General features: G+C 40.9%; 1 protein-coding gene across 1 annotated transcript in view; it reads left to right on the top strand.

The window, feature by feature from the left end:
* The window catches only part of NEK5 (NIMA related kinase 5), a 61,491-nt gene that overhangs the window by 24,676 nt on the left and 10,082 nt on the right, over nucleotides 1-26,733 (top strand). Inside the window, 15 exon segments of the mRNA XM_007471682.1 lie at nucleotides 227-244; nucleotides 246-428; nucleotides 506-587; nucleotides 2,305-2,435; nucleotides 4,486-4,670; nucleotides 7,347-7,413; nucleotides 8,256-8,372; nucleotides 9,466-9,552; nucleotides 11,078-11,167; nucleotides 13,444-13,524; nucleotides 13,751-13,819; nucleotides 15,611-15,737; nucleotides 20,096-20,233; nucleotides 21,277-21,414; nucleotides 26,287-26,385. Of these exon segments, the coding sequence (XP_007471744.1) occupies nucleotides 227-244; nucleotides 246-428; nucleotides 506-587; nucleotides 2,305-2,435; nucleotides 4,486-4,670; nucleotides 7,347-7,413; nucleotides 8,256-8,372; nucleotides 9,466-9,552; nucleotides 11,078-11,167; nucleotides 13,444-13,524; nucleotides 13,751-13,819; nucleotides 15,611-15,737; nucleotides 20,096-20,233; nucleotides 21,277-21,414; nucleotides 26,287-26,385 (1,612 nt within the window).

Genomic DNA, 26,733 nt, shown 5'->3' on the forward strand with positions numbered 1-26,733 from the left:
TAATAAGAAAAAAACTAAAAAAAACCCTTTTTTAAGTAGGACGACATTTCATTGAATAACCGCCTACAGTATCTACTCATGAAAGATTAGTTGATGGAAACAGTTCAGGGTAGACCATAGTGCTTGTAATTAAAGCTATATAACATTGTTTTGCTTCTTGATGCTACTTTAAATACTAGCATTGAATTTTTCTCTGATTTAGTATCACCATTCCTTGTCTTTTCAGTTTGAGGGTAACAACTTAACACCAGCTGGTTCTGAAGATTTGTCAAGCTCGTGTTCCCCCAGTATCTCCAAGGTTTTCCCATGACCTACAGTCCTTAATATCCCAGCTCTTTGAAGTGTCTCCCGGAGCTCGACCATCCATTAGTTCCATTTTGAAAAGGCCCTTTTTAGAGAACCTTATGGCCAAATACTTGACTCCCGAGGTGAGTTTTGAGGCGATTCTGTTTGGATTTTGACAGAGATTTTTACTAGCAAGTCCTGACACACTGTTTGATTTTAGATCATTCAGGAAGAATTCAGTCACACCCTCAGACATAAAGCAAGATCGTCTGCTTCTCGACCTGCTGGGAAGGTGGTTCCAGGTAAGAATGATTTAACCGTGCAATCAAAAAACATTTATTATGTCTCACGCAATGATTTATAATATATGGCTGATAACTTTAGCAGAGAAATTCCTCCAAATATGTTGAACATGGACATTTAAAAAATATGGGCAGTATAAGCAGAAGAAAAATTATCTTGTCAAGTGGTGACCTGGGGGCGTGCCTGTATATCTAGTTTATGTATGACCTGGAGGATTCATCTCCTCTCTTCTCATCGGTCGGGAAAACTTGATGCAGCAGTGGATTTGCTGATAAAGAGATGCTCAGAGAGGTAGAATCTAAACTTAACTTCTGTGTGGGGAAGGGATACAGAGTCAAAGAAGGTTCACAGACAGACATGGAGTCATGAAATGAGGCTTATTTTTCTGAAATAGAGAGAATGGACTGGCGATTAAGAGTTCTCCTGCAGAGGCCTGTTGGAGCTGAAGTTAGGATCTCGGACCTAATTGGTAACAGTGGGACCCCCAAAGAAAGCAGCTGATACTTTATGGTAATGATAAATGGATAAGCAGTGGTAGTGGTGGAGTTAGGAATCAGCTGCTGAAGCACTGTGTGTGTGTGTGTGAGAGAGACAGACAGACAGACATGAAAGAGAAAAATGACTCATTCAATTGATACTGTGAAATAAGAGCACCAGGATTTTTAGCCATAACCAAATGTCTCAACTTTAAGGATGAGAAGTAGAAAATCTCTCCAAGGAACAGTGATAGGGAAATATTACCCACTGTGATGGAGAAACTAAAAGTGAGAAAAGTTATAAAGGGAAAGTGAATTAATGATTCTGCCATGTTTAATTTCGTTTGCCATCGTTATATATTAGTCTAGATTGAGCGTGTTTAGAAAGTAGATAAGCAGAGGACGAGAGAAGGTGTATTGTCTACATTTCTAATATAGGACAGATAGGAAAACAAGAACACATTTTTTTTTCTATTTATTTTTGGCTGCGTTGGATCTTTGTTGCTGCGCGCAGGCTTTCTCTAGTTGCAGCGAGCGGGGACTACTCCGCGTTGTGGTGCACGGGCTTCTAACTGCGGTGGCTTCTCTTGTTGCGGAGCACGGGCTCTAGGCACGCGGGCTTCAGTAGTTGTGGCTCGCGGGTTCTAGAGCAGAGGCTCAGTAGTTGTGGCGCACGGGCTTACTTGCTCCGTGGAATGTGGGATCTTCCCGGACCAGGGATCAAACCTGCTTCCCCTGCACTGGCAGGCGGATTCTTAACCACTGTGCCACCAGGGAAGTCCCAAGAACACATTTTGAAGGTGACAAACACAAACATATTCGAAGACCTACTCATCCATTTCAAACAACAATGCAACATGAATGCTGTGGTCTGATAACCCAAGCTCTGATGACTACATTTAGTTACTTGTAATTAAATTAATTTAGTTAATAACTTAATTACTAACTAAATATGCCATTATGTTATGCATATTGTTTCCATAAATGTTAATTCCCCAATTTTTAAAAAGTAGTGTTATATATTACTGGAAATATGTAAAGGAACACTGGAAAAAATGGTTTCCTCCATTCAGAGAAAATGTGTAGTAATTTTCCATCAGCACTTCTCTCCATGGGTATAAATGTCTCTGGTTAAAGAGAACTTACTGTGTTATGAAACGCCCCTTATACTCTCACAAGCGTAATATTAATGATGTGGAAATTAAAAAAAAATTAAGTTGTTTTATTTTGGTTAAATAAGGTTTTAAAATACAGAAAGTGAGATTCCAGGGAAAGTGCCTGCCAAGATGAAGGATATCAGTGCTATTTAAAAGGAAGGACATATATAGAAATGAATGGAGACCGCCAGCTGGAGCCCAGAAGCCCATATCTGTAAGTCATGCTCAACCCTTCCTCTGTTTTTTTTAGTGGATGGCATATTCTACAGAACTACTTGCACATGTTCATGAGGTACAAGGTCATTACTTCGGGGTTCACTAGTTTCGTGCTTGTAATAAAATTCTGTAAAATGAACGTTAAAGTGCCACTTCATGAGACAGCTTCAAGTTATTTTCAGCAAATGCTGTATTTCCTTATAAGTATTCTATACATTAGTTTTTGTTTTCTTTTTATAATTCAAATTCTTTTAATTTCTTTAAGTAAATAAGGTTTTTCTATACAGGAGAAGTGAGTAGCATTGTGGCGGAACACATGCATTTCATACTCTTAATCCTGATGTTATGTATAATTGAGAAATTTTTATTATATAATCATTGATTTTTTTTTTTTTTCCCCCAGAGTTTCTTCATGCCAGTTGTTTGAATCCACTTCAGCAGAATGTTGAATCTTTTAGTTTATGCCAGTGAAATGCTTCTGGCACATAAAAATAGCTATTGTATTTTAATCGAAAAATTGTATTTTAAAAGAAGGCTCATGATAAAAAAAAAAAAGAAGAAGAAGACGGCTCACGGTATAAAGTGTGTTGTGATTTAGAATACTCTGTAGCAAACCCGGTAGGAGAAAAAAAACACACAAAAATAAACATCTCAAAGACTCATGGATGGATGAAGTTAGGTGAACCCATTGACATTTTCTTAATCCTTTGAAAGTTTCTCCTAATGCAGTGAAATGAACGGGTCTGCACAGGAGCCACCTCTGATGTTCTCATTACCATTTGGGACTTTAGAGAAAATCCTAAAGAAGCTGTTTCTTCCTTCTAATACTTTTCTCTACTTCTAGCCATTTTTCAAGTAATTAGTAGTAACTGCTTTGTGTTGTACATAGGCAAACATTGTAAAACTAAGAAAACGGCTTCACACTTTAAAAGATTTTTAAAATAAATATACAATCTATGTTTAGACTGATAAACCAAATTTTATACATTTACTTTAATATTTGAATAGAACTATATAAATATGCCATTTTTGTAAGTTAAAGATGGTTAAATATCTACAATTCCATATGGTTCATATGTATATATATATATATATATATATATATATATATATATATATATACACACATATGAGCCATATAGCATTAAAAAGAACAAAGAATGTAATGTGTTACTTCTTTACAGTGAGGAAATTTCAGTCTTAACCACGTGTTTGGTTATTCGTATTTCCAGTTATAAGTTCCAGACCTTTCCATAGGTTTGATCTTCTTTTTTTCTTTTGTTAGCAACTGTTAAGTGGACAGCATGGTCACCATAAATTGACCCTATTTTGCTATTTAGCAACAGGGTCTTGACTGGTTTTCATATGTTAATCTGGTCCGATTCTTGTCTCCCAGCTCAGGGGCCTCTACTACGGAATGCTGAGATAAACATTTGTCTCTGGTTCTCCTCTCATTCTGTTCTGGTTGGGAAGGGTGGTGAGGCATAGCTTGAGATGGTCATAAACTGGTCACAGCTGTTACAATGACTTTCCTTGTGTTTACACGGGAAGAATTTACTCTGAGTGATTCAGCATCTTCTTTCCTTCCAGTCATGTTGCCATTCTGTATTTAGTAAATTTATCAGAACCTAAACGTTTTGCAAATCCCCAAATCTGTGAGTTGCACAATACAGTATTCTCCCATAAAGTCTAGTAAGGTGTAAATAAATTTATGGAAAATAAGAAATAATAATGCTAAGTTTAGTTTCAGATCTTGGGTTGGATAGATACTCACTTGCTAAGTATTTCTGATACACTAGCCAGGAAGTATACATGATTCATATTCACACCTTAGCAAAATTATAATTTACTGCACTACAGTACTTAGACTTCTAAAACATTTTTCAGTTCTAGAATTTGGGGATTCTAAGATTACTCAAAAACAAGTCTAGAGCAAAAACAAGATAGCTCCAATGCCTTGTCATAGCTATGGTCACTATCAAACTGTCAGTTGTTATAGATTCTAATCATGTATTTTAAAAATATCTCTCTTCTTTTTAATCCCTCAGATAAAAATGGTAGAAAGGCCCAAACTTGCTGCAGTGTGTGGACATTATGATCATTATTATGCTCAACTTGACTTGTTGAGGAAGAGAGCCAATGGACAAAATTACCACTATGTTCCTCAAAAAGATACCAGAGTTGAAGAGAATTATAATCAGGAAGAAAGCCACAGTCCATCTTCAGGTCAATGGTAATGTCATAGTCTACTTAAACTTTGGTCCTCTGAAAATAGTTTGCTATATCAACATTTATTCTGAAGTCCTTCCAAATTCTCCTAAAACATCTGGGAAGAACTTCCAGACTCTGCATTTAGAATACTTAATTCACAGTTCCCGTGACCCTTTTTCATCTTAACTTTGATGTAGCTAATCTTATTCATGTAGCCATTTGACTGTGGGAACAGATTAATGCTCTTGAATTTTTAATGTCTTTTCTTTTTCCTAGTAAATTCCACTATCTGGGATTGATGAAAATAGTTGTATATGTATCATTTTCCAGATATTAATATTAATAATAATTGAATTGTAATCAAATTATAATTTGACACCTACTGAAATGTGAAATATATTTCATTTAGCATTTATATTCTTGGGATTTTTCAGAATATGGATGTATTAGAAAGAAAACAATATAATTATGGTATACTTTCAAAAAGTTTACTCCATAACAAATTTCTACAGATCTACAATACTTTTTATGGTTTCTTTCACACTGATGTCAGTGTTCTATGATCAGAGTGATTGACACCCATTCACAGCCCTGAAGACCTAAGTCTGAGAGGAATTTTTTTTTTTTTTTTTTTTTGCAGTACGCGGGCCTCTCACTGTTGTGGCCTCTCCCGCTGCGGAGCACAGGCTCCGGACTAGCAGGCTCAGCGGCCATGGCTCACGGGCCCATCTGCTCCGCGGCATGTGGGATCTTCCCGGACCGGGGCACGAACCCGTGTCCCCGGTATCGGCAGGCGGACTCTCAACCACTGCGCCACCAGGGAAGCCCGAGGCATTTTTTTTTAAATGCTTTTGCCATCACATTTTTTCTTTCAGTGTTGGGAATTTGCTAACTTTTGGTGTCTGTGGTTATTTATTGTTGAAAGTTTGGACAAACAATGAAATATATGAGTCTATATGATGGTGATCTCATCAGATAGCTAATGAAAATTAGATAAGCAAGAATAATAAAAGAATGATTTCTCCAGAAATGCATGATGGGAAAAGTAGACATTTTATTTTTAAAGATATTGGGTGCGGTCATGGTTTTCTTCCATCTTCATAACATATTTTTAATGACCTCCATGATCATCAAAAGTTATGTGTTCCATTAGTTCAAATTATAATATTCATATAGGACTCAACTAATGAGTGACATATTTTACATAAGAACTAGGTACAGGCACAAAGCTCCCTTTCCCTTTTCTCAGCCACTGGGAAACTGTGTCTTCCACCCTTTGTCTAGATATGAGAGCTGTCAAACTGTCAATTATTTTGATTATGTATGATTGTATCTCCCAAACTCTCACATAAAATGGTAGAAAGGTCCTTCTCTTCCCTGTATGCTGCTGCCCATCATCTTACTGTGTTCCAGGCTGCCCCTCTGATGACTGGCAACCCCTCCTCATTGTTATTCCAAGCCCCCTGCCCGGCTTTCTCTCTATCAGAGCTCCAATTCCATGGGAATCAAGTCTTGATGTCTGGAGGAAGAAGAACCTATAGAGGGTTGGGGAGAGAAAGACAGACAGACAGACAGAGAGAGAGAGAGAGAGAGAGAGAGAGAGAGAGAGAAAGAATGTCTCTTGAACAGCCCCTGGATGACTGAATAGTTTTTCTCATGGAGATAAGTTTCTGAGAGGAGTGCTACATGTTAGCCTTCATCTGAGTCAAGCACAATCAATGTGTCAGACGCTGGTCAGGAACCTTCACAGACTTGTCTCTTCTAATCCTCACATCACCCCCTGTGAGATTGGTATTGTGCCCATTTTACAGATGGGGAACTAAGGCCCAAAGACTGTAACTAGCTTATGATTTCATCATATTTCTATACAACTGATTTATTAACTTGACTCTTCAGAAACTGGGGACCACTCATCCTGATGTGCCTAAAGGAGTTTCTGAAATGGCTGTTCTGTCTTTGGAGCCCAGGCAGTTGCTAGAATTCCAAAGAACTTTATCACTAGCTCATACTATGATCTGAAATGTGGTAGTTTTTGTTTAGCGATCTGTAATTACAGAAATTCTTGTAGGAAATTCTGAAAAAAAGATAAATATCTAGAACATAGGTACAAACCTGAAAATGGTTTGACTAGAATTGACCAGAATTGTGCTGGAAAAATACTTAAACATTGTGAGAGATGGAGAAAGCCTCATTTCTTTATTCATTAAGCATTTGTGAGCCAGCGTGAGGAGCAGAGGCGAAGGGAGAGGCCCCCATCCTGCTCTAAGGAGCTCAGAGTATCGTGCAGGCAACAGGCGAGCAGCTATCAGTGCAGTCAGGGTGACAAGCCTATAGATTAGATACCTGCACACAGCATGAGAAGATCCTGCTATGGGTTTTTTCTCTTTGCCTTCCACATATTATAGACTATGGGTGGACTGATTCCTTCCCTGAAGAAAAATCATTGTAACAGAATATTTTTCGGTTCTATCCTGTCCTGTATCCCCAGTTTTACTGTTCTCTTTACCTCCCTTTCTTCTTGATTTCACAGATATCTTCTTTTCCACTGTACACATTCTGTAACTTTGAATTACTTCTCGAACTCGGAACGTCACAGGTGAATTGTGAGTCTCATTACAAAGCTGAAAATTCACTTGTCGAATTGGTGCCTATGATGAGTTAAAATTTCTACTCAGGCTGAACGTTTGTGTTTCCTAAGGCTTGCTGAGTACCTTCAGAGGAAATGTGAAGCTCAACGACATAAGCTGAAGGTGGAAAAGCAATTGGTAAGTAAAATACCAACTATAAGAGGCCATCAGGAATTTTCTAATGCTTTCTCTGTTCACAAATATTCATGGATCCTCAAGTCAAAGATCATTCCACATAGATGATTAAGACTATTCTCCACTTTCCCCGGTTTTTGATAGCTAAAGAAGAATAATGGGAATAGGCTTCAGTTAGGGTCTGGGAAGCCTAGTCCCTTCCCTGGCTCCATCACTTGCTAGATGACCTTAGGCAGGACATGCCACCTCTCTGAACCTCAATTTCCTTTTCTATAAAAGCTGTAGATGGGCTTCAAGGTCCCTTTCAGTGCTGCAACTCTTCGATTCTATTTTATTAGAATTCTACACATTTTCAAAGAGGGATTACTGTATTTTATTTGAAATGAAAGTTAACCTTTACTCTTAAGTATAGTGTCAGAATTCTGGGGCTGAGCGAGCTTGGATACACCACCTATTTGTATTACTCTTATTTTGAACTGCTCAAAAGTTCTAATTCTCTTCCCCACCTAATCTCATGCTCCAGGGGTTGCTAAACTTTTACAGAACTTCGATTTCCCAATTATAATTTAGCAGTTCAGAAAATGAATCTCGGTGTCTCATGTGGTAGCGTAAAATATTGATGGCTTAGACTAAACAACACAAATGGTTTTATTTTCTTTACTTTTTAAATGTTTCACACTTAAACTAAGAAAATTCTACTGCTCAGTATTAAAAAAAAAAAAAACAACTCCCAAATACTGAGATTGATGATATAATTATTGTTTAAAGGATGGGGGTCAAGGTCAAATCATAAGATGTTTCCAAAATGCAAGTACGCTTTATAAACTATTTCATTCTAATGATAGGGTATTTGTCCATCTTCTGCTGAGCCAAATCACAACCAGAGACAAAAGCTAAGAAGTAATGGGGAAGAGCCTGGATTCCAGGAGCTGCAGTTCAGGAGAAATGAAAAGAAGGAGCAGGTTAAAAACTGTCTGCTTCCAGGGCTACCGTCGCACTTCTCTCATTGTCTTTTGTACTGTAATGGGATGTTGCTTTTAGCATCTACGGTGCACCTGAGAGAGCCTGTTACACAAACACTTGTTGGACACAGTGGTGTGACACGCCATGCTGGGGTTCAGGGGAGAGAGAGATATGTATTTCACCTTCTCAGAGAATGCAGTGTCAATGAGTTCATAAGGCTTTTTACCTCAGATTGATAAAGTAACTGTCCATCCTGAACATTTTTGAAATTTGTATTAGTTCCCTAGGGCTGCCTTACAACAAACCGGGCAGTTTAAAACAACAGAAATTTATTGTTGCACAGTTCTGGAGGCTTGAAGTCCAAAGTCAAGGTGTCAGCCCGACCGCGCTCCCTTTGAAACCTGGAGGGGAATCCTTCTTTGCGTTTTGCTAGCTTCCGGTGGTTGGTCCATGATGTTCAGATGCCCTGGTTTGCAGAGCCACAACTCCAGTCTCTGCCACCGTACATGGCATCCTCCTGGTGTGGCCGTCTTCTTAACAGGACACCGGCCATATGCATTAGGGACCCGCTCTGCCCCAGTGTGACCACATCTTAGCTTAACTACTCACATCTGCAATGACACTGTCTCCAAATAAGATCACATTCCGAGGTCCTGGGGCTTAAGACTCCAACGTATCTTTTGGAGGGGGGACAAAATTCAACCTATAACAGGATTATATATAAAGTAATTGTATGTCAGTAATGCATTTGGGGTTATATATGAAAATGAGATTGTCCCAAGAGGCCGTATCCTCACTGGGGGAAGGTACCACAGCCAAAGTGTAAGGCAGATTAGCATTTTCAGGAGCAACAGCTGTTCCCTTACTATATATCACACATTTCTAAATTCATAGGCTGTCTTGGGGACTTCCCTGGCGGTCCAGTGGTTAAGACTGTGCGCCTCCACTGCATGGGAACTACGAATCCCGCATGCTGCGAGGTGCGGCCAAAAACAAAAAATAAAATAAAAATAAAATCATAGGCTTTCTAGAGATTATTCTGTCAGGTTGTTCACAAACATTTAACATTTCGGGATTGGGATTGCTTTCCAGGAATACTGGAAGCAGCTAGAAGAAATACGCCAACAGTACCACAAGGACGTGAAAGAAATTAGAAAGAAGATGGAGTGTGAACTGGAGGTAAGTAAATTCATTCTACCAAAGGAAGCGTTGCTCTATTGATTCAGAGCTAACTAAACTGAGCAGGTATTAAAAGTAATGCTCTTCTCATCGAAAAGATAAACTTTATCATGCAAACTTTAAGTAGGGAAGCTGTCAGATTTAATGGAAGCCTCACTTTATTATGGTTTACCTGAGGCTGCACAAAGTGATGGGGCTGCCAGTCTCAGTTAAGAGTGGCTGTTATTAAAAGTATGGTTGATCATCTTCCCCATGAATCAGTCAATAAGTATTGACTGAGCAGTACTTTACTCGGGAACTGGATTAGAGGCAGGAAGTTCATGCCCGTTGGGTAGGAAAAGAGACGAGCATTTATTGAATTCAGCTATACTGGAATAGTCTCATATGCAGGGGTAAGATTTGAAAGTCCATATAAGGCAACATCTGAGTGCAGCGGAGATGATTTTTGAAAAATTCCTTGAAGGCGCCACCCTGGAAACTCATTCTTCCAATTCTCAGATCATTGCTTTTTCAGTAGAGCTCCAGATGAGATAGCTGGCCCGTGTCTGGAGACCACACTGCATGAAAAACACCCCCATGTTTAATTAGAAACACCCTCAGCGCCCGGGAATGTTCCTCCTATGATGGGCTGGTGGGCACCAAGAGCAGCCGAGGACACAGCCGGCCTCTCCTCTCACACGCACTTGAACTACACACTCATTGTGTAGAACCTGCCCGCACTACTGAAATTGATCTTTCTCTCTCACCCTGCCCCACCCCTGAGGGCATACAGACAACTAATATAGGTGAAATGAACATATGGTGCAATTCAATTGTATGCTCTGTGCTCTGAACTAGAGCTTTCACATACATATCTCCTTTACTTATAGCAGAAGTTAAATAAATCACCCAAAGTCACTTAGATATTACAAGGCAGACTAAATAAATACCTGATTCTAAAACCTCTACTCTTTCTAAATAGTTAAATAAATAGTTGGAAAGATATGAAGCAGTGATCCAATAAGCCAGAATCTGGTTAAGCCCTGTGAGTGCATGGGAGTGAAGATGAGTGGTACAGGCAGGTGGAGGATTTTTCTGGAAGAAGAGAGATGGGGCCAAAACTGGGTCTGAGACGAAGAGTAGAATTTGGAGAGGCAGAGCTAAGGAAGAGGGCATCCGAAGGAACCCCGCAAAGCCCCATGGCCAATGCCATGGGAGGGGCAGGCTGGATGTGCTTCTCCCCAGAGCAGAGGTCTGATTAATGGTGGGGAGCCTCGTGCCATCATCAGCCCCATTTTTAAGACAGGTCTGCGATGGGAAGCCTGCGTCCAGGAAAGATGGACGGCAGAGAGAGGCAGAGAGAGACCAGGAGGGAAGCACTTGGGGGGATACCAAAGGGAGCCGTAGAGAAAAGAAGCCATAAGAGAGCTCCCTCCAGCCATGTCCTCATTAGATCCCGTTCAGGTCTAGCGGGGGACATTCAGAAAGTGGCCTTCAGAACTGATGCAGAGCCAATCTTGTTGACTGTGTATAATTTATGTTGAAGGAAGACTCAAAAATAAGTCGTAAAACATATTTGGTGAAGAGCGACCTGCTCATCCACCAGGAGGCACCTGAGGAAGGAGCACCTGCGCAGGTGATGGTTGTTGTTGGACTCCCAGGGAGTTCGCTCCAGCCCGCTGTTCCTGCCCCTCCCTGTGCAGTAGAACCATGTGGGAAAGTTTTAAAAAACGGAAACAGGGACGTCCCCTGGCAGTCCAGTGGTTAAGACTCCGTGTTTCCACTGCAGGGGGCACGGGTCTGATCCCTGATGGGGGAACTAAGATCCCGCGTGCTGCGCGCCGCGGCCCAAAACAAAACAAAACGACAACAAAAAAACAAAGTCAAAACACCTGGGCTCCAAATGGCCTGGAGTGGGGCCAGGTGTCCCGTTTTCAAGAGCTAACTGGTGAGCTGGTGCGGCCAAGTTTGAGAGCTGCCTGCGGGAACGTCCTCTGGTGGCGTTTGAGTCCGAGCCTCGGACTCGTCGGTCTGTGAATCTGACGGTTAATTTCTCTTCTGTTTCAAACTTACCTTTTTGGCATGAATAGGGAACCGGGCAGAGCTGAGTAATCAAATGGCTCTCAAAAGACTCTTCTTTTCCTTCTGGGAGGTCTTTCCCGTTCATCCTCAAGGTGCCCCGAGGGGGCTCGACTGAGGGTAGGTCAGAGGAACCCATGCTGAGCGAAGGCTGAACCTCCTCCCTGAGTGTTTTGCTTTGTGAAAACCTGGAGACCTTCACAGGAGGCGGTGCCGAGAGCTCTAAAGTGGACTGAGGTTGAATTTTCCACCCAGTGGGGTGGATGGGGCTTAGGGGTCTAATGTAGTTGTATTTTAAGGGAAATAAAGCAATATGACACTTCTCATGCAATTGAGACAACCAGACTACACAATCAAATCAGACAACCAACCTCACAAATAGAAGTAAGACAGAGTCACGTCCTGTTTCAGAGCGTGTAATATTGCAAGGCAGGAAAACACGCTTTCCACGGCTGCCGGGCAAACGACTGATAAAAATTCAAACTGACAGATGCGGTGTGTGAAGTACCTAGACGAGGCAGTAATTAATTCTAAGGGGGAGGTGAAAGGGACCTAATGTAAAATGGTGGAGAGAAAAGAGCATTTATACACACACACACACACACACACACACACACACACACACACAGAGACTCATAAGTTTCTGGTTCGGAAGGAATAGTACATTTTACCAAGATGGGGAAGAGTGGGGAGCAAGCTTCTGGGGGAAGGGAACTCAAGAGAACCACTTTGGATGTGTTGAGTCAGGAAGGTCTGAGAGATCACATCCCTGCTTCGCTTCGTAGCCTCTGCCCTGCTTTTCCCTCCACCTGGAACACGCTTTCCCCAGACCTTCACAAGCCAAGGTCCAACACCATTCCGGGGCTTAAATCAAATGCCATATAGGCTTTTCCTGTATTACTCTCATCTGCTCTTCATTTCCTATGCTACTACCCTATTTTATTTTCTTGATAACATTTAACACCTTCTGAAATTATGTCATTAGTTCAACTCATTTGTTACCTATCTTACTCCAGTCAAATGTGAGATCCGTGTCAGCAGGGACCTTCTGGTCACGTTCTGCACCAACCCATTGTGTAGGACAGTATCTGGCCCGTAGTGGGTGCTCAGTATGAAACTGTGGAATGAATATTAAAGTGAAGGTGGTACCAAACAGGCAGCCGAATATGTGAGTCTGAAGCTCAGAGGCGAGGAAAGATCAAACCCGAAGAGACACGTATAAGAGTCATTGCGTAAAGATGGCATTTAAATTCATGGGAGTTACTGAGACCCCCGTGTATTAAGGAAGAGAGGGGCAGACGGCCCAGGACTGAACCCCGAGAAAGCTCAGGATTTAAAGTTCACCTCTCGACCGTTCCTTTGAAATGCTTGTCAGTATTTTTACAGTCTTCTCCTCGTTTTCAAATTGCCCATCAATTTTTAGAGCCCCGTCCTTCCTTTATACTGTCATGAGCTGTGCACTTTTTTGTTTTCCTGTTTAAGATCATAAGCCTCTTAACGGAAGGATCTTATGGTCAAAATTACGTCCTTGAATTAGATTAGGTCGTATTGGACTGTGATAAACATTGTCACATTATAGCGTTTTACCTACCCACTGCAATGCCAGTGTTAAATGTATTATTATTTCACGTTAATGGACACTGTGCCCAAGTTGTTAGTGGACTGTTGTTAACTTTCCTTTGCAAGAGGTATGTTTTTATTCTCAAATCAATCATCAGATTCATTCAAGAAATCAAATAACGTAAACAGACCCTGCTGTGAATTCAGGGGGATTGTGAAAATGTAATTGATCAATATTAAATGCTAGATTTTAATTTTTCTCTAAATTTTCAGGATATTGAAAGAGACTTGAAACGAATTGGACTTCAGAACACAAAGGAAAGTAAAATTCCGGAACAAAAACATAAAGCTAAGGTAATAAACATTTTGTCTTAAAGTTTCATTTTAAAAATCTGGCTGGGGATCTGCACCTTGCAATCTGGGTTGCCTCTAGGATTTCACCCCCTACTATTTTATGGAATTGCCTTATTTTGTGATGTTAGACTAATGGTTTTAAGTATCTGTGATGTCAAATTGGGAGTTGTAATTTTAAGGTTTTTATTGGAATGCGAAACAGATTTCTTTTCTTGCTTTCTTCTAGAGAGGGATAAAGTTTGAAATTAATTTAGACAAATGTATTTCTGATGGAGACACCCTCCAAGAGGAAGAGGTATGCCATTAAGTAAAATTGTATTAGTAGGGATGAGAAAATGAGTGTCTTAATAGCATGTTTCATGAACTTTTCCCATAGAGGGTAGGGAGCATTTTCTAAAATCTTCCTAGAAGGATGTCTGGTGTTCAGACAAGTCTTCCAAAATATTTTTTATCCTTCCATTCTTTTTAAACTTGAGATTATTCCTATAGATGGATTATTCCATTTTAATTTATTGTTCTATTATAAAGGAGCTATTTTCCTCATAATACTAACTTTTAAATTATAGCCAGATTTAAAATAGAAGACATAATATATAGTCAACAACTAATACACTCACCTAAAAAATATGTAAATGAGCAGTTATCCTGAAACCATGCACATTTATTTTAGATCTTGATTGGTATTGATAACTTTGTACTGGTCTTTGGGTAAATCTCAATTATGCACTTGGGCTTGAATTGAAACAGCAATAAATGCATGAATACAGTAAACTCAAACCTCATTTTATTACTTGATTTCAACATCTTTTTAAATCCCATTTTTTTACCAGAGCTGCTAACAAGTATCAGAATTAACTGATTTGTGTTTCTGTTTCACCTTCTCCAAGTTTGCCTTTTAAATTACCAAAAGTTAAGTATGAATATGTGTATACATATATATATATATATATATATATAAATTATATACTCAATTTCTTCCTTTCATGTTTTTTCATTGGCTTAAAACTTTTTTTAATGTTATTTCTTTCAGATTTGTGTGTGTGTATGTGGTGAAGGATTCTTTTTTTTTTTTTTTTTGATAGACTTCATGTTGTAGGGTATTTTTAGGTTCATGGCAAAATTTAGCAGAAGGTACAGAGATTTCCCATGGAGCTCCTGTCCCCATCCCCCGGCGCATGCAGCCTTCCCTACCATCAAAATCCCTCACCAGAGTGGAACATTCGTTACAATTGATGAACCTACACTGACACATCATAATCACCCAAAGTACATAGGCTACCTTAGGGTTCACTCATTCTCTGGGTTTTGACAAATGTGTAACGACATGTATCCATCATTATAGAATCATACAGAGTATTTTCACGGCCCTAACAATCCTCTGTGCTCCACCTATCTTTGAGATTTTTATTAGCCTTTTGCTACAAAGACTTCAGTAGAGTGGTGGTAGTTAGCGCTCACTTGTAACCACTAGGCCTTCTAAGTGTCCCAGAGCTGTGAGTACCCGAGGAAGCAGCTCTGGGGACCTGGGTCTGGGTTGGAACCTGAGGGCTGATCCATCCACGGTGCTTCTGTGAAGTGAGGCACTGAAGTTGGCCTGCTAGAAAAACGAATGGACTCCAAACTGTTTTATCTACCAGTTTGTTCATCCTCTGTTACTCTCTGCTTTGATAATGCTTGAAATAGAGCGATCATTTTCATTTTAATTATGGAATATTAGGAGCAGTTTCAGGGCCCTGACTGGGAATGTTAAAGCTTAAAGCAGGCCATAGATGAGCTAACCTTGAAAGTTCCTTAGAGTGGAACTGCAGGAGAATAAGACGGAAGGCAGGAAATCTGCATCAGGTTAGCTGCCCCTTGATCAGTGCTTATCACTGTTGACAGGGAGAAGAAACGAACACATTCCTGCTTCTGTCGTGTTCCAACACAGTTCTAGTTTTAAAACCCTACCGATTCATGTAATAAACATAACGTTGAATACTTACTGCATACCTTGGTAAATGTTGTTACTGGGAACATGAAATAATTTTCAAACTTTTTTCCCCCAAAATATGGCTTATTTCTATGAAACACCATGAAATTGCTTTAGGCAATGGATATACTGAATGAAACTTTGACCTCTGAGGACGGCGTTAAGTTTAAGGGGTATAAATGTATAAAGGAGCATGAAGATTATACAGACAAAGCATTTGAAAAACTCTGTTGCCGGGAAGCAGGTGTGTGTCCCTTCAAAGCTGCAGATGAGAAGGAAACATTTTATTGGCAGTCATCTCGAATTCTCGCCTCCCGTGATTTGACTGTCCCCTACCCCCCACCTCATCCTGAACTGGACGGAGACCTGGCCCCTCTGACTCTGCCCACCCAGGGGTCACACCCCCTGAGACCCACCCTCCTCTCTGCCCCACACGGTCTCCTGGGGCTGTTTCACCTGCCCCCTCAGCTTCCGCGTCTCCCGGTCCACACTCACCCATCTTTCTCAGGATCTGCTGGATGGCTCCATGGACAAGTCCCACTAGCATCTCAGACTCGGCGTGTGTACAATCCAGCTTCTGAGCCCTTTCTTCCCAGGGAGGCTTTATTTCCGGTGATGCCCTCACCAGGCCGACAGCCCTGCTGTCATGCCTGGTGGCTTCTACTCTGAGATGTCCCTGAGTCGTCTCCTCTTTCATTCCCTCTGCCCTGTCCTGTCTCAGCGGTGCGTGTGGTAGGAAACACATGGGCTTTGGAGACCGTACGGAGTTCGAATCCCAGGTGGTGCTGCCACTTCCTGATTGTGTGCCCTTTCACAAGTTACTTCAGATCTCTGAATCTCAGTTTCCTCTTAAGAGTGAGGAGAATAGTACTTGCCACACAGGCTTATTGTGGGGACTAAAGTGAAAATTGCTATATTAGGTGCTTAATTTAATATCTGCTCTTCCCTTAATTTTCCCTTTCCCTTCCCCTCACTGAATTGCTTTAGTCTCCTATGCATCCTCCCTTTCTCTAGTATTTCCCCTTCATTCTCTAAGTAATTGCTACAGTCATCTTGTCATATTATTATCCTACTCAAATTTTTTTTGATAATGCCTGTAGGATACAGTCTGTTGCACATAGTATCACATTTAACACTGCGTGGCGTGATCCTGTGGTGACCCCCCCTTTCCTGCCCCATCACCCCCTCTCTCTTTCCACAGATGATGGGATCCACACAGCCTGCTGGAGCCCCATCTTCCCTTGCAGCTATGTGAGCATTCGCACACCCTGGCTCGCCTCCGTTTCCTCTTCCTGGAATCATACACTTTGCTTCATTTCTACCTGGAAAAATCTTTATTCAATTCAGCAGGCATCTTGTGGAGAATCTCCCTTCTGCCAGACTGTGCTAGGTGGGAGGGACCTCGGAGATGAATGAAACCTGGGTCTGCCCTCAGAATTACAGAATTGTCATGAGCCAAAGAAAGGAAGCACAAAACTTGCTTTCTGAGCCCCAGTACTAATCATTGTTCAAGTGCCAGCTGGCTGGAGAGTCAGGGGGCTACCTCTCCTACAGAGCTTGGCATTCCAGGGAGCTTGGGCTTTATCCTGTGTGATGACTTTCAATCAAAGGGAATTAAATGTTATTCGTGATGGAGAAAGATCACGCTGGCTGCCATGTGAAGGATGCGTGGAGGGGCAGGCCTGAGGGCAGGAGACTGGTCCAGGTGGGAAATGACAGGTGCACAGGGCAGGGCAGTGCAGTGACAATAGACACCAGGTGTGAACTGCTGAGTGTGGGGACTGAAGAAGAGAAGAGGGTCCCAGTCTTCTAATTCAGATGGACAAGGCTATCACCAGCCAAACAGGTGCATACGTCACGCAGAGGGAGGTCAGTAGAGATAACGTAATGGTTTAAATTTGTAACATATCGAGTTTAGGTCTTTCTGATCATCAGCTGGAGGTGTTTAGAAGGTGATAGCTGAGTAAGACCAAAACTCTGGGGCAAATCAGGGCTTCCTTAGCATATGAACAGTATTTCAACCTTGATGGTGGTGGAAAACACCTAGGCACAGGGACTGGAGTGAGAAGGAAATGGAGCTTAGGACAGGCGCTTGTATTGTTTAAACAAGTTTTGGGAGAATCAGAAGAGAGTGAAGCCAAAGAAGGAGAGAAGGTTCTGGAAGGAGCCTCAGAGCTTGGCAGTATCAACTGGAAGAGAAAGACCAAGTGAGGCAGGTTGAGTAACAGCCCACAGGGTTCGGTTATCAAGGGCCCTGAGTGGCCTCAGTGTAAGCAATTCCAGCGAAAAGAATCAAATCAAAGGTTATTCCTTGCGTGAGTTCTCTGGGAAGAGAAGAGAGTGAATTATAAGTCTCAAAAGACATGGCTGCTTTTTTTTAGATTTTTTTAAAAAAAACACTTCATTAGTTTGATGCTGAAAACTGGGCTCCCGTAATTACTATTCAGGCTGAACAATTTCCCATATGTTTATTGACATCTGTATTTCTCTTGTGAATGATGTGCTCACATCCTTTATCCATTTTTCTACTGAAAATGGCATGTTTGTTTTTTTCTTTATAAGACTCATTTAAATTGAACCTTTGCCTGAAATACGTATTGCAAATAGTTTCCCCAGTTGGTCTTTAGATCTCATTTACAGTAACAACAGGAAATATGTGTGAGAGTGTGTGTGTGTGTATGTGTGTGTGTGTGTACATATAACTTGGGAATTAACTTTATAAGAATCGTGCAGAGCATATGAAGGAAACTATAAAACCTTACTGAGGTATTTAAAGATTATTTGAATAAATGTAGAGAAATAACACCGTTATATATTGGAAATATTCATTCCAAATAAATATATGGATTTTTGGCAATTTCAATCAAAAGCACAATAGGATTTTTTTCTGGTGTGAGGAGATCTTGGAGATTCTTAACTAGCCAAAAAATTTAGAAAAGAAGAGCATTGAGGGGCACTTGCCCTTCCAAATATCAAACTGTATTATATAAATTATAGTCATTAAAACAATGTGATACTAGCACCAGAATAAAAAAAGTAATGAAAAAAGAGAAGGTTTAGGAACAAACTCTAGTATGTATCATAATTTAGCATATGCTAAAAGTCCCATCATAAGTCAATGGGAAAAGAAAGAATTACTCAAATAATTGAGTTACTCAAATAAGAATTACTCAAATAATTGGTCCTAGTTGCTCTAGGACCAACTGGTTAACAATTTGGGGGAAACTGTGAAATCAGACCGTATATAATGATACAACAAAATAAATTCCAAAATAAAATCAAAGAGTTTATATGTAAAAACATGAAGTTATATGTCAGAAAATTAAGTGAAAGAAAATATAGGTGAGTATTTTCCTTTGGCTAGGGAAGAATTAGCTATTCAAAATACATAAAAAAATCACAGAATAAATTAGTAATAGGTTCAGCTTTAACAATGAAAGCCTTTGGTAAAGAAAATAGTATAATACTAGCCCCTAGAATTGTCATCTTCAGTAGTTTACCTAGGGAAAATAATCATAAATGTCAAAAAAATTAACTACAAATGAATTCATTAAAGTGTTGTCTATAATAGTAAAAAATTCTAGCAATCTAAAAATCCAGCAAAAAAGGATTAGTTAAGTTATAATATATCCATGAAACAGAATACCATGTTTTCTTTAAAATGGTGGTGTAGAACAATATTTAATAACACAGATACGGTATGTTGCTAATTGAAAAGAGCAAGTTATAAAAGGGTGTGTAATATTTGGCCCATTTTTTGTTTCAAAACGAAGGAAATCTTGAAATTTTAGGTCTCTGGAGAGTGGGATTGTGGTAATTTTTGTTTCCTTCTTATCTGATCTCCAGAGTTCTTATAATGAAACATACTAATATATAAAGAAAATGATAACAAGTTATTTTTTAAATTAAGGTAATGGAACAGTTGCATTTCTGTGGAACCTAAGGTTCACATACATGCAATGGACAAAAGAATTTGTCCATTCATGCCGTTAATATTTCTTTAGCGTTAAATACATTGGCTCGTCAGTCAAATGTTAATAATAAAAGTGAAACAGTTTTAAACCTGTTTATAATTTCAGTCTTCTAAGTTATGATCTACCTATGTCTTAGTCCATTCAGGCCACTGTAACAAAATACCATAAACTGGGAGACTTATAAACAACATTTATTTTGCACAGTTCTGGAGGCTGGAAAGTCCAAGACCATAATGCTGGCAGATTCAGGGTCTGGTGAGGGCCCGATTCCATCTTTTTGCTGTGTCCTCACTTAGCGGAAAAGATGAGGGAGCTCTCTGAGGTCTGTTTCATAGGAGCATTAATCCTATTCATGAGGCTCCACCCTCATGACCTAATCACCTCTCCACAGCCCCTCCTCCTAATACCATCACACTGGGCATTAAGTTTCAGCATATGAATTCGGGGGGCACACAAACATTCGGTCCATAGCAATCTGTATTAGATTGAGGGTGGTGATTTCTCTGCTTTTGAAGGTACCAGCTGATGGACTCCAGGTTTCCTAAGAACTATTTCTTGCAGTTAGTCACACTTTGACTGCTTTGACATCAACGAGTTATTTCCTTATACCCAGGGCTGTTCATTCTAGATGCTGCCGCTGCAGAGGACAGGAGACAGTGGGATGCTGGGTCTCCTCAGACTCTGCTGCAAATAATGGCCGCGGCCGACATCACCTCCACCAGCTCCACTGTGCCTGAGGGTGAAGCTGACATCAGTGGCACAAATTGTCAGCAAGAGGAGAGCGAGGCCCCAAAAGCAGCTGTGTTCACCCCAAATGCTTGTGCTCACCCTGACTTGACAGTTCTCAGTTTTCAGTACAATCCCGATAGATTTGTATTAAATGCCTTTCAAAGATTTTGTTTTGGTTTCTCCCCTACCTCTGCAGAGACTTGCCTACTAATTATTCTAGACAATTGGCCACTGTAGCTATGAGAATGTAAAGGAAGAAAGATCCGGGTTCCCACCTTCCTCCCAAGGAGGGACAGGTGGCTTCATTTGCCTTCCCGTGCTAGCCTAATAACTCCCTTGCAGTTTCTTAGAGGGTCGTTTTTTTCCTCAGTAACATCAGAACTGAAATATTAGCCGTCCCACAAGATTTAGAGAGCCAGTGCAAAGATACATATTAGCTTGCTTTGCAAACCAAAGTGCTATTTCCATGTTAGCAGTGTTTAGGATATGATGATATTTTCAAGCTAAATTCTTCCATTTTCATTTGGGCTTCTGGCATGGTCTTTCCTTAGCAGAGAGTCGCAGCAATATCTGGGTGTGATCTTACAGGTGGTGGAGATTTTTATCGCTTATTTCCTATGTTCTTCTTGCTAACATGGGGCTGGGGGAGAGCTAAAATTTATACCCATCTTATAAGTTGAAGTCTGTAAGTATATCACTGAGATTAGTAATTAAAAGTGTGTGAATTGACCCATATTTATACTATTACAAAATATATTGCATATCATCAAATTTATAAGAAAGGGCTTGCAAACATAATGCAATTTAATCCATCCTAAGCCAATGAGACAGTAAGAGGGGAAACCTAATTTAAAATAAATAGAAATGTCAACACACCAAAACAGCTAGTTTACAGGGCAAAAAATGACTCTCCTGCCCAACAGTACATGATAATATTGTCACTAAACTTTTCTGTAGCTCAGCTTCCTTGCTAATAAAATGAGGGGTGGGATTAGGTGACCTCCAAGGATCTCACATTCTGTGATTTTATAAAAAAATGAAGAAGCATTTTTAGTTTCTATAATCCAGGCTCCTTTTCAGACGGCCGAGTGAGTGTGATTGAAGGCATTCCAGAAAACAGGAAACAGTGGCGGCTTGAAACGCCGGGAACTTTAATGAGTGTTTTGACAGCAGCACATCTAACAAATAGCTCATTTTCTGCCAACGATGGAGAATTTGGTATGTAGTTAACTTTTAAGAACACAGTCCCCTGTGGAATTTTGTCAGAGGTGTAAATGCAGAATGGGGATAAAAATAGCCTGGAGAGAGAATTGGGAGGGTGTCTAAGCCTTTTCAGAAGCTGATTTGCTTTGTCCAAGCCTGTTCCAAATGCCATTAACAAAAGACTTGAATTTCTGAGAAAAGTAGGATCATTTTCTGTAATGTGATGGGTTGACAAGTGATGAAAAGTTAGGTAGGAAGGACCAGTGGATTTGTGGGTGATGAGCTAGTGCTTAGTGCTACCTCAAAGAGTCCGTTTATTCTGACAGCTCTTAGCAGACTCAAATCACCATCCTGTGGGCCGTAAAATACATCTTAATATAGTTTTTTTTGGCTTTGGGTTTTTCTTGCCTCCAATGTTTAGCAAGATTATGCTGCTGTTGACTTTAAGGGAAACCAACCATTACTTTCTAAAGTTCGAGGGAATTCCTATCACTGGGGGTTTGGTCGTCCACTGTGTGTGCAGGTGTAAACTGCTACGAGCAAAGCCATTTGGGGCAGGCAGGTATCAAACAAAGAACACCTGCGCAGGGGCGAGGTTTCAGGGCTGGGGTTGCTGAGATGCGAGGCTGAGGCGGAGCAGAGGCCTGGTTAGAAACCTGATAGTGATGCGTGCTTACAAAGTTAAACAACAATGAGAATAATGCAAGAGTCGTACCGACTGTTTCTGAAGAGTGAGTCTGCCCGTTTGTGAAGCTCAAGAAAAGGGGAATATTTGTGAAACGTGAGTCTTAAGGAATGGACAGCATTTTATTGAGGAAAGAATATTTCAGGTGGGGAGAACTTGAAGATCCACAGGCCTGAGAGACTGAGAAAGACGGTATGAGGAAAATCTAGGTGCCGGAGAAGGGACCAGGGTCCCTGAGTAGATGAAGTCCTTCGGTGTTATTGCTACCACACTTAAAACTCAAGGCGGGGGTGGCAGTGCAGTGGGGAGACAGAAAATGCCTCCCTGCCTTCAAGGCTCTCTTTCAAGTACCTTCAAACCGCAGACGGCAGTGTGATAGCATGTCTGCTCCCTCCCCTTCTATCCTGGGGTAGAAACATCATCTGTAAGGATGGGGCTGGGGGCCGGTGGGGAAGGAGTTTTGGGCTGGCCTGGCTTGGCCTGGAGGCCAAGGGCTGGGGCCACAGACCAGGTAGGAGGGGGGCGCCCATCTTTCAGGACACTGCGATGGTGACATACTGGTGACTATGATGTGTCTTCTTGGGTTTGTTCCTGTGCTTCTTGGAGAGAGTCATAGAAAACTTCATTTGATCTTGCATACCAAATTAATTAATTCATGAACTCACTGCATTTTCGAATCGATGGCTTTACATTAGGCATATGTGAGTAATTTAATCTAACAAGTGGGATTAAACATAGGAACTTGCCTCTAAGGGTAGCATTCAAAGCAAAATGTAGGTATTTTCTTTTGTAACCTGCTAAAGGTGCAGGCATCCCCTCCCACCCCAGCTGTGCTTTCTCTGCTCTTTCAGCCTCTAACTCTGTTGTTGGCCTCACCCCATCTTTCCCATCCCTGTAGCAAGCTTCACTTCCTGTCTCTGGTCATCTCTTCTTTCTTAACTCTCCCTCTGCACCCCTGCCAGATAATCCTAAAAATCCTTTTAAATCCTGCAAAAGATTCTCCCATACCCTCAGGATAGAATCCAGACTCCGCAGACTCTAAGTGCCTTAAAGGTCGGATGGCCTCTCCCCGCACCAGGTCTGCTAGCACTTCTCCATCAGCAAATATTTCTCCCTCAGTTTAGAAAGGTGAGGCTTTCTAAAGACCCCTCCCTTTGCCAAAGTAATTCCTCCTGTAAGATTTCACTCTGATGCCACCTCCCGGCCATTTCTGATGTTTTATCAGCAGATACCCTTCCCTCCCTGCTTTTCGCTATATTGCCGAACAGGGCTTTACAAAGGTGTCTGGAATATAGGAGATTCTTAATCAGTTAATAATTGGAATGAATGAGTGGAAGAACCTGTAACTTGATTGACATGCTTCCCTTTAATCCAAAAAATTCTAATAAGCTTTCTGTAAATTCTCAAGTTTGTCTACGGTCTCTCTGTCTTTGCTCTGTTAGTTGCCTCTAACAATTTCACATTAATCCAGTCTCATACTCAAATTCGTTCACACTCAAATATTGGTTAAAGGCATGAAAGACATTTCCTTATTATGTTTATCATTTAAATTCAGGGCATAAAAAGATGCAGTAGCAATTTTACTTGAAATTTTAGTGATTGCTATGAAAAACCTGGATCTCAAACTACTGCCTGTGTACCACTGACACGGAACCCCTGGTTTTTTGTTTGTTTTTATAAATTTCTTTATTTATTTTTGGCTGCATTGGGTGTTCGTTGCTGTGCGCGGGCTTTCTCTAGTTGGCGGCAAGTGGGGGCTACTCTTTGCTGTGTTGTGCGGGCTTCTCATTGCGGTGGCTTCTCTTTGCGGTGGCTTCTCTTGTGGAGTATGGGCTCTAGGTGGGCAGGCTTCATCAGTAGTTGTGGCTCGCGGGCTCAGTAGTTGTGGCTCATGGGCTCTAGAGCTCAGGCTCAGTAGTTGGGGTGCACGGGCCCAGCTGCTCCGTGGTATGTGGGACCCTCTGGGACCAGGGCTCGAACCCATGTCCCCTGCATTGGCAGGCAGATTCTTAACCACTGCACCACCAGGGAAGCCTGGAACCACTGTGTTTTGTTTTTGTTTTTGTTTTTTTGGGATTGAAACACCTCCCTGCCGTGGAAGCCCGAGTTTTAACACTGGACCATCAGGAAGTCCCCCAGGAACCACTGTTTCAAATGCCTGAGAAAACATCAGGGCACGTCTCCTTTGCATTCCTCTAAGTTTGGTTTCCCTGCTTAATATCCCACAAGACACTGTAATTCTCTGATCATAAAAGTAAAGTTCACTTTAGTTTCCTGTTTAATATCTTTCTTCCTCACTAGACTATAAGCTTCTGAGAGCTTTGTCTTGATCACCACCCCACTTGGCCTCTCCATCCCTAGCACCTAGTATGATGCCCAGAACTTAGTAAGTCACCATGTCTTTGTGAATGAAAATACAGCCATAGCACGTTTTTACTATCACTTTATGTAAAGGCATGGGATTGCCAATATTTGTTTTGCTATCAAGTTGGATAAGGAAATTACAATGCTAATTATTCTTACAGCTCTATGGAGTCTTTGTAAAGACTTTCTGCATGTGTAAATTTTAATAACTTTGATTACAGGTGTAATAGACACAATTTATAAAGGCATTTAAGGATTCGTTGTTGTACATTTATTTAAGCATGATTCATATATCGTTTGTCAGTCTTTAGCTTAAATATCCAACTCCTTGAAGATAAATTCCTTTGATGTTTCTAGCTCTAAATTCCATTTGAAAATGAGGGTTTGGACTTTCCTCAGTGGTTAAGAATGGTTAAGAACTGTGGTTAAGAATCTGGTGCAGTGGTTAAGAATCTGCCTGCCAATGCAGGGGACACGGGTTTGAGCCCTGGTCCGGGAAGATCCCACATGCCATGGAGCAACTAAGCCCATGTGCCACAACTACTGAGCCTGCGTTCTAGAACTCGCGAGCCACAACTAGTGAGCCTGTGCGCCACAACTACTGAGCCCGCATGCCACTACTGAAGCCTGCCCACCTAGAGCCCGTGCTCCGCAACAAGAGAAGTCACTGTAATGAGAAGCCCGTGCACCGCAACGAAGAGTAGCCCCAGCTCTCCGCCGCTAGAGAAAGCCCGCGCACAGCAACGAAGACCCAATGCAAAATAAATAAATAAATAAAATTAATTAATTAAAAATAAATAAATAAAAATGTGGGTTTATCAAGTACATGTTTAATTTGTGCTAATTTTAAAAAGTTTGAAATAGCAAGACTACAAAATCCTTTTAAATGAATCTAACTAGTAAGAGTGGCACTCTTTCAAAGAGAAGTATGTTTTTACATGTGCATAATTAATTCAGGTCACTAATTTTGTTTATAGTTTAACCACTCCAAGGGAATCCTTGGTGGGAAGGTAACCTCTATTTTTCTAGTGTAAGTTTTCGGGCCACACAGTTGCCTTGGTAACATCATAGTTGCACATCCTGATAACAGCTGATTTACATTTCTGTAGTTAGCCGTTCATTCTTTCTTCTATCCTGTTAAACAAAAATAAGAGCCTCCTAAAATTGTCTTCCTAAGACAGGAAAATAAAAACTGTCAGATTCCCACACCAGGAGGAATATACTCTGGCTTGCTTTTAATTAGCCAGACTACCTCATAGATGAGATATATCAATCTGTTTCATTTGTTTAATGCGCTTTAGGAAGTAACACGGGCTATGATTTGGGATGAAATATGTTGATTTAAATAGTTAAATGTAAGTGTGGTGAGATTTCTACTTGTGTGTACATGAGCAGTCATGTAACAGTTTACCGAAAAAAATAAAAAATAAAAAAAGCCACACTTTGCTCTTAATTCCACCTTTGGAGGAAAGTTCCTATTTTTAATCCCACTTGCTAACAGAGGGTAGGGATTTTTTTTTTTTCCTGGAGACTAAAGAGAAATACTCTTTAGACACCTAGGAACCAGATGGTTGTACAGTTTGTGTGGGAAAGGTATGTTATGATAGATTACAAACATGAGCATAGTCCTTCACTCTTCCCTGTATCCATGCCCTTTGCAGTATGACTTTGCAGCTCCTCTGTCATTAAATGTTTTTCTTCCCCTCTTCCCTTGAGTCTTGACTGGCCTTGTGATTTGCTTAGGCCAGTAGAATGCACCGGAAGTGATGGTGTGGCAAATCTGAGTATTTAAGGAGCTTCTGCTCTTTCTTTTGGAATCCTGTCCATCTCTCAACTAGCTCCAGTTGCTCTGCTGGAAAATGAGGGACCGTGTGGAACAGAGAGACAAGCCATCCCAAGTGAAGCCGTGCTAGACCAGCCAACCTCCAGGTGGCCAGGCAAGTGACTGCAGATGCCATGAGGGGCCCAGCTGAGACTGGAAGCGCCGACCAGCTGAGCCCAAACCAAATCGCCCAACTGCAGAATTGTGACCTATATAAATGGTTACTGTTTTAAGCCACTAAGTTATGTGGTGGTTTATTATTCTGGAACAGCTAACTATTGTAGACATACTTAGCAAAATTCCTAAAGTGGTAGTTGAAAGTAGGCTAGCTCTACATAATTTTAAAGCCAACTTAAGAAACCAGCATTTTTAATTCTCTGTGAATTCTTTTAGTTCTTTTGTGGATTCTTTTAAGAAAATCTGTCTCAACAATGTTCTTGATTGCACCAAGGTTGACATTTTG

Source organism: Lipotes vexillifer, unplaced genomic scaffold, assembly GCF_000442215.2.
Source record: "Lipotes vexillifer unplaced genomic scaffold, Lipotes_vexillifer_v1.1 scaffold470, whole genome shotgun sequence".
In the NCBI taxonomy this organism is placed as follows: domain Eukaryota; kingdom Metazoa; phylum Chordata; class Mammalia; order Artiodactyla; family Lipotidae; genus Lipotes; species Lipotes vexillifer.